General features: G+C 49.4%; 1 protein-coding gene across 1 annotated transcript in view; it reads left to right on the top strand.

Annotated features, from left to right (window-relative positions):
• Window positions 1-8481, top strand: part of UNC13B (unc-13 homolog B) — a 184792-nt gene that overhangs the window by 87575 nt on the left and 88736 nt on the right. The window contains exon 10 of the mRNA XM_007947023.1: window positions 6920-7231. Within this exon, the coding sequence (XP_007945214.1) occupies window positions 6920-7231 (312 nt within the window). The remainder of the gene's footprint in view (window positions 1-6919; window positions 7232-8481) is intronic.

The following is an 8481-nucleotide window of genomic DNA, read 5'->3' as shown; positions in this document are numbered from 1 at the left end:
AATACATTTCCATCAGCTGATGTTTTCTTGCGGCCTGACTCAGAAAACCCAATAATAAATTTCTGCCAAAAAGATCAAAATGCAAATATCTTGGACTGGAGAACAAATCCAAACAGTGTCATTTGGTGTGACTTACCAGATGAATCATGCGACCAGTTAGCATTTAATGAAGATTACTTATTAAGAGGTGATATGTGGGCAGCTAACTCATTATATGGAAGTTCTGGTCATCTTCCAATTAATGAGGTTAAGAATTCACTAGAAGAATTTCCCCTTGACTTAAGTTATTCTTCAGATTATGAGAAGACTACAGGGTCCCCAGTAGATCAAGAATCACTAAGAATGGATGAAAGCTTTGCTCTTTCAAGTTTTGGTTATGAGTATCAGGAATGGTTGCCATGGCTTGAAAATGGAGTGTGGTGGCCATCTGAGGATGGCAGTTACGGATATTTTATGTACCATGATGGTCAATATATATATTCTCTCCTCACTGATTCAACTGGGCAGTATGCATATTTGTTTATACCCGACTGTTCTTATCAAGAATATTTGAATTATGATTTACAGACAAATGATCTATCAGGCATTATGTTGGATGATGTTATTTCTGCCTATAGTTTTAAAGTTCTTGACAAGGAAGATGAATTATTGTGGTGTGTTGAAGAGGAACCAGTTGCTGACCCTCTTGATTTATCTGTAGTTTTGCCAAGAAGCAAGAGGCTGATGTGTCCAAACTTAGAAACCTTTCCACAAGTCCTTGAAGAGTCAAGTTTTTATCAAAGGGATCAACCATTAGATTTTTCAGGCTCTAATCCTCAAAAGTTTAAAGGAGATTTTGGATCTTTCAAAGAAAGACAATATGGCTCTGAAGGCCCTGAATGTATATTGGATCTAAGAAATCAGCCCCAAACTGCTAGTAATTATATTTTAAGTGACAATCAAATTATAGAGGGAAATAAGAACCAATTTTTAGCTAAGGATTCATCAGTTTACCTTTCCAATTTCTATCACCTCCAGTCTTCTGAAGAAGCTGCCTTCTTGGTTCAGCCTGAAAATAAGACTGAAGGCTCCCATCACGCAGAAGAGACGTCGTCAGTGAACAAAGCGACTTCATTATTTTCTGTTTTGGGTACCTTGGTTGAAAGGACTTTGAATTTTAATAAAAATGAATCCTTAGAGTCTTTAGCCATACAGGAAATGGATCAGCAGTCAGAATTAGCAGAGCTCACAAATGATGGTCTTCAGACACTGATCTTCACTAAGCAGTTAGAGGGTGATTCCCGGAATGAGGAAGAAAGTCTCCTCAAGAGGGATTCAGAGAGAGGGAGCGTATCCAGTGTTCAGCGACCAGAATTTACTAAAACTGTAATACAAGAATTCCCTTTAAAGAAGAGCATTCATATGAAAAAACGCAATGTGTTAAATTCTGCTTCCCAGGTAAGCCCAACCGCTCCTCGAGCTCAGTCAGGCATCGAAGATGATGAAATTGTTGCAATGGACCCTATTCCAGTTCTTCTCGCATCACCGTGTAGGAAGGATGAACACCAGAATTGTGAGCTTCCCCAGGACCAGTCTTCCAAGGAGCCTGAGAGAACAATATTTAAAAGTGCACTGAAATTCTTTGGTCACGGAGAAGAATCTTTGGGAAGTACAGTAACCATCGAAAACCAGACATCTGGATTTTTGAACCTGTTTAAAACCCAGGTGAGTAAAGAGGACTTGCCAAGCCTGGACAAGAATGTTGCTAAAAATGGAAAGATATCATCTCAGGAAAAGAAAGAATCTTCTGGTGTTTCAGCTTTTTTGGGTAGCCTTGGAGGTTTCTTTAAAACCAATGTATCCCTTATACAGACAACTGAAGATAAGCCTGTTTCTTCGGTGAGTAACAAAGAGGAGGTCGCATCAAGTCCTAGTTCTGCACCACTGATGGGACAGGATGTAGGAGACTCTCCTGCGGCACCCATAGCCTCTAGAGAAAAGGTTAGAGTTCGACGTCTGAACAAGCAGACTACTATTGATGACAGTGGGCCCAGGGAACCGTCAGCTAGGGAGATCCAGGCTAATAATTTGACTGGACAACAAGACCACTTGACCCATCAGTCACCAAATCCATTTTTTCCATCAAGTTGTCTCAAAGAGTCTTCCAGAGATTCTTCAGCAGAAACAATGGGGGTGTCTACAGTGACAGAAGTTCCAAGAAGTAATAACGTGTCTTTTGATATTCTGAGCAGGAGAAACTCAAAAGAACAAGAAAATAATGTTCTTGACAAAGGTGGGAGTTTTGCAACTGCCACAGCATCTCCATCCCAACCAGAGTTGCCAACCAGAAAGGGTGTATTTTCTTTCCTGACTGGATCTGAAAAATCTGAGAACAGAACCTCTGCTCCTTTCCCAAGAGCCAAGTCTCAAGCAGAAGGGTTCTTCACACTTCCTTCCCTTTTTCCCAGCACCAGCTCAAACAGCAAGAAGGATGCCTCCCATAATACCTCTGCTTTCAGTTTCTTCAGCTTGTCCTTCTTGGATGAAAAGCCGCAGACTTCTGGGGAAAAGCAAAGCCTTCCCATGGTTCCCCCACTGACTTCCCAGCCATGTAGGGAGTCGAGTGCTTTTGTAGATACTGGTGGCACAGTGACTAGAGAAGGTTCCAATGGCAATAAAGATACCATAGTCCAGGAAGTAGTTCATGATGAGCAAACAGCCCCTAGTGTTTCCAGTAGCAACACCATTGAGGTTACCTCCTTCACACGTGAACTCAGTGTAGAGAACTGTGAGGGAAAACGGAGTTCTAGTGATGGACCGGGGACATCTTTAGCTGATCCCCAGATGACTCAGTTGCAGAAAGACATTGTTCCTCATTCACCATTATTTCAGGCACAAGCTGAAGCAACCCTCAATGGCCCTGGGACCTTTGCAGTATCTCCCCACGAGGAAGAGGCTTTCCACCAGGAAACCTTCCCCAGTGACTCACCTGTCAAGTCTTTGTCTCACGATAGCCATTTAATTGAAAAGCTCAACAATTTAGACACTTGCACTAACCACCACCAAAATGAAAGATTTACTGCTGACCCATTGAACTTACCCTTAGAAAAGACCCCTGATGAGCTCCCACCACAGACCCTGGAGTCAGCTTCTTCCTCTGCTGAGCCAAGGCGGGCAGGGCGCCCCCAGAGTCCAGGTGCAGATAAAGAAGATGGACCTGTGTGGGGTTCTTCAGCAGAGATGCTTTCAGGCTTTGTGGACAAAGTGAAATCTTTCTCTGGAAGCTTAATTGAACCCCCCAAAACTTTCTCTGGACTTTTCTCTTCTAAACCACAAAAGAAAAAATCGTTTTTCCCTTTTTCTTCTGGTACATCATCTCAGCCCCTCACAAGTGAGTTATTTGGAATTTTCAGAAGTTCCAAAGCAGAAACGTGTAAACAAGAGTCACGTGTTGCACCTGCCTCAGGGCTTCCCAGTGGTTGCTCCAGAGATGCTGTAGAATCAGTACCTCCAGCGAGTTTGTGCCGAGCAGCCCCCTCGGAAGTGCTCAGCCCGGAGCCCACTGTCAGTGACTGTAGCATAACCGTGGTTAGTGCAGGCTCAGACTCGGGCTCCTTGATGGATGGTCCTAAACTAACAACCAAAATGGACAGCGGTGATATTCCTGAAACGATCCCTGAAAACCCTCCAGAGCCCCAAGGTTCTGACACAGTTGGTGCCACATCTTCTGTCTCCAGGGATGACACTGTGCAGAGAGGGTTGTCTCTGAGTGACGAAGGAGACGTGGGGGTGTTGCAGGGCACAGACACAGAGGCCTCGCTGGACGCCGAGCCAGCGCGGTCACACACAGATCCCACCTGCGTTGCCGAGGAGCCGCCTCCCTCCGTCCAGTCTCCTTTTCCTCTTGAACCAGAGCCATCTGCACACGCTGCCTCCACAAACCAGGATGCCTCAGAGCTGCATGCAGCCAGTTCATCAGAGACCCGTATGGCACCGTCTGGTGAGACCGGCGTCAGCCTGAGCACCGCAGTGGGGACCCAAGGGCACGTTGCTCACCCTTTGCCAGAGGAGCCTGTGGTTTATGCTGAGAAAAGTTCTGAGGTACTTCATGCCCAGAAAGAGCCCCCTGCGGTCCCCCAGGAAAGAGAGCAGCCAGGACCTCGATTTGCGATCCCGGACGGGACCAGTTGGCCGAAGCTCCGCCTCCCCTCCTCTGCTGCTGAGGGTGGGAGACCACTGAGCTCCCTCTTCTCCTCAGCCCCCCGCTCTGGTGATGGAGCAGCAGAGACTGGTCTAGTGTCCAGTTTTAAGAAGTTATCCACTCTGTTTGAGGGAGGTGGTGAGGGAAAAGGGAGTGTCCTGGCCAGTGATGTCAAACTAGGGTTTGGAAAGAAGCTGGATCTTTCGTTTTCATGGGCAAAAGGGAACAAAGCATGCCCTGAACAGCCACCTGCAGAAGCCGCCCCTCCAGCGTTGGTTATCAGCAGTGCTCAGGGCCTGCACTCCAGGGAGGCTGACAAAGACTTGGAGCCTCCTCAAATGCCTGGGGCCAGTGTTGAGCCAGCAAAGGCCAGCACTCCGCCCTCTGGGGCCTCCGAGCAGCTGGAGACCAGGCCAAGTGTGGGTGCCAGTGGGCTTTCAGAGCCTGGAGAAGACGAAAACCGGCAGGAAGTCCCAGCATCAGCAGAACAGTTGGAGACAGAAGGCAGCAACCCCCCTGGCCCTGCCTGTCCTCCAGGGACGCCTGAGCGAGAGCATTGCCCTCTCTCTGTGCTGCCTCACCAGCCAGAAAAACCAGACGAGGAGGCCGTGCCTGCCAGCGCTGTCCCAGACGGACACCAGCCGGTCACGCCCAACGACATCAGGGAGCCGGAGATCCACAAAAGGCCTGTTCTCAGCTGAAGCATCATAAATAGTTCTGAGGAATCGACCATTTATGATGCAGTGACGTAGTGGTAGATTGATCACAGCCTGCTCTTGATCCCGCCTGTGTCTTTCCTAGCACCTGAGCTTCATGTTAATTAGAGGTTAATAAGAAGTCATGTGTGGGCCTTTGCATCCTCTCCCTCTCTCTAGAGCCAAGGCTAATTCATTTATTGGAACAAGGAGCTTCCTGCTTAGAGAAAAGGCTAGGCCCTAAGATCTGCTCCCCCCTGGTTGGTTCTGCCGAGATAATGTGCGAGGCAGAGGAGGGGGCACGGAGAGTAGTGAGTTCTTGTGTGGTCCGTGCAACTGCAGCTGCACGAGAGATGCTTCCTGGGCCGTAGGCCCTTGTGTCTGTGGCAGATGGGCAGAGACCATCTACTCGGCTCTCCCAAGCTTTCTAAGGTGCTTTCTCCAGTGGTAATGTGGGTATTAAGTACAGAAGGTGGTTTGGAATAATCTGTACTTCATATCCTATTCCACATGGGTTTGCAGACCGCATCCCTCTCTGCCTTTACTGCCCTGGAGACTGGGGTTGATTAATGTTTTCAGTCAAGTCTCCCAGGTGCTCGGGATTGCCTGGCTGCGGTCCCTCGGTCTGGAGCACCGTGCGGGGCCCATCTGCAGAGGGTCCTGCCATTCCTTCTCAGAAGCACCATCCAGCGCACTGGACGGATGCTGCCCTGACCTATGAACCAGACCTGTCCAACGGGGCTGGTCAGGGGCTTCAGAGCTCCGTGCGTGGGGGTGTGAGAGAGAATATGAGTGAGCGGGTGTGAGTCTGTTGGGAACTGCTCAGAGCAGTGGTCTGGTACCTGTTCTGGTGCCGTAAGACACAGGATCAGATATCAGCCTGAAACTACCAGGTAATTAAGGTAACCCAGGGGGAATATCTCACTGGAAAACAACAATTGCTTCTCTTGATTTGGAGAAGGTGGCAAGGAAATTCCTTGTCCGTTTGCTGGGAGGCTTTCAGGCAGACACCAGGGATACCACGAGGGCCCCTGACTGGGGACTGAAACATCCAAGTGAGCCGGGCATATCTTGCAGGTCGTTGCCGAGTCCCTTGGACTTCACAGGACCAAATCCTTCGGAGAGGGCGAGGAGGGTGGGGCTACAGCGAGGGACTTCTGGGTACTGTGCCCTTGCAGTGCTCTGCGACTCCCACCGTCCTCTGCCCCTGGCTCCACTACCGCTCTGTCTGTCATAGCAGGCAAAGGGTTTCCTTTCTGGGCGTGGCAAGTTCAGGTGGTTGAAAAAGGTTTGGGCCGGGCTCTCTTCAGGAACAGAAATGCACTAGTGTAGCCATGGCCCATATCCTGTCCTCTGTGTCCAGAACTGAGCCTCGCCCTCGGAACAACAGTTAACAGAGAAGCCGCGCCCTCAGAGCAACAGTTACAGATGGGCAGATTCATCTTCGAGCCACTTGTATGCTGCCGAGATACCACGGTGGTGTTCGCGTAGTGGGTCTGCCACCCCAGCGTCCTGGCCTCTGTTGCCTGGGCCTTCCACTACCTCATTCTGCAGGTGGCTGAGAGGGAGCTGTAAGGACATGTCTCCATTCCAGAGTGAATGGGTACCTCAGCTTAGCGACAGAAAAACAGAGTGGAGTTTATCATTCCCTCTTACTATGTAGAGATTAGAACACTTTCATCACAGCCACTGGACACGTTCCTTGAGAAGACTGAGTAAAGTGTTGTAGGGATAAGCAACAGGCTATTTTAATAATTCCTGATTCAGCTTGATAATCTCATTAAGACAAAATGTGCTCCCAAGAGCAAGTGCAAGGCTGAGGTCAGTGCTGTGGGAGGACCCAGCACGCTTACTCTTTCCTGTGCGTTTCGCTGAGTGGACTAGTTGTCTTAGACTGACGCTCGGTCCTCTTCCAGGCGTCTCCTGTTGGGGAGCCCTGACCCTTGCCCCCGATGGAGTCGCTGCTTCCTCGATCCCGCCCTGCTTTTGCCCTGATCCCTGGTTTGCGTTTATTTACTTGTCTCCCTTCCTCTCACCTTCACAGCCCCACCAGCAGTAGGTACGGCTCTTCCTGTAATGTGAGTCAAGGAAGCTCTCAGCTGAGTGAACTAGACCAGTGTCAGGAGCAAGATGATGACCATCGGGAGAGAGACTCCGTTCATTCTTGCCACAGCTCTGGAAGCGCCTCCCGAGATGGCCAGGCAGGTTTTGCAGAACAAGAGAAGGCCTTGGAGGCAATGGATGAAACAGGAAAGGGGAAGGCACGTGAACCCAAGGAGGTGAGACGAGATGCCACCGCCCCTCCTCTCCCACAGCTGGTGCTACACAGAGAAGACACCGCAGGCCCCCAGGAGAGGTAGGTGACGCTGCCCTGAGGAGCTCCCCAGGTTTCCTCAGCACCTGCCCTGTCCTGCCAAATCTAAGTGCCTGTCCTTGGTTTCCTTCCAGCTGAGTGGGGCGGTCGTCATAGGACACCCAGCTTTGCCGTGTTTGCAGTTGGTGTCCGTAACTTAACAGTCTTACAATGAAGCTCATCACAGAGTTGAGTGTTGCACTTACTGAGCTCAGTTGGTCAGCCAAGTAGCTGATGGTTGGGGCACAGCAGGGCTTCTTAACGTTGGCGTTTTGGGCCAAGTCTTTCTGTTTTGTGAGGAGCTGCTGTGGGCTTTGCAGGGTGTTTAGGAGTCTCCTTGGCTTCTACCCACTGGATGTCAGAACAGCCTCAGTGTTACAATCAAAGTGCCTTCAGACGTTGCCAGATGTTCCCTGGGGGGCAAAATTGCCCCAGTTGAGGTAGGGTGATCGGGGCTGGGGGTGACTTAGATTTGTGAATGTGAAAGCATAATAATAAAGCCTCTCAGTGAAGGACCGTAGCAGTGAATGCTGACTTCTTGGAGCAAGCTAGGGGATGATTAATACCTGTGTACATGCCTGGGTCAGGCTGGGCAAACCTTTCTGATGATGTCAACTTACCTTCTCTTCTCTTCTGGTTTTTGGTCATCTCTCGTGGCTCGTCTGATAGGCAAGGCATCTAGGAGTCTGAGCTCCAGGCCGGCTACTGGAAGCCTAGCTCATCACAGACTAGACTTGGCACGCACTGTCATTAGGGCCAGAGTCTTGGTAGAGAAGCCCAAGGGGCCAGTGAGAGGACTCTTCCTTCTCTTGGGGTTGTGTCTTCTTGGGCTCTAGCCGTGCGAGGAAGTCTGGTTCTGCGTTTGCCAGAAGTGCCCACAGATGTTTGAGAATAATTAACCAGATTAGATGCTGTCACAGCCTCGCCTAAATTTCACATGTCTAGATGGTGGGTATTTGTCCGTTGTGTTGGCTGTGGGCTCCAGTGGGAGAAAGGAGAAGCTTTGTCACCAAGCATTAACCGCTGTCCCACAGTTAACAACCTGGATGCTCACTTTTTCTGTCCCAAAGGTATTTAGCTCTGAGGCAGCTTAAGGTAAAAGTTCATGGAAGGAAAAGGACATTCGTTTTTTCCTGGTACTTTTCCTGCAGTCTAGGAAATGGAACGCATAAAGATTGATATCCTCGGCATTAGTGAGCTGAAATGGACTGGTTTTGGCCATTTTGAATCAGACAACCATATGATCTACTATG

This window comes from Orycteropus afer, unplaced genomic scaffold (assembly GCF_000298275.1).
Source record: "Orycteropus afer afer isolate SDZICR_OR568_19922 unplaced genomic scaffold, OryAfe1.0 scaffold00174, whole genome shotgun sequence".
Lineage (NCBI taxonomy): Eukaryota > Metazoa > Chordata > Mammalia > Tubulidentata > Orycteropodidae > Orycteropus > Orycteropus afer.
Note: the sequence above shows the minus strand (reverse complement) of the source record. Positions and strands in the feature narration are given on the sequence as shown.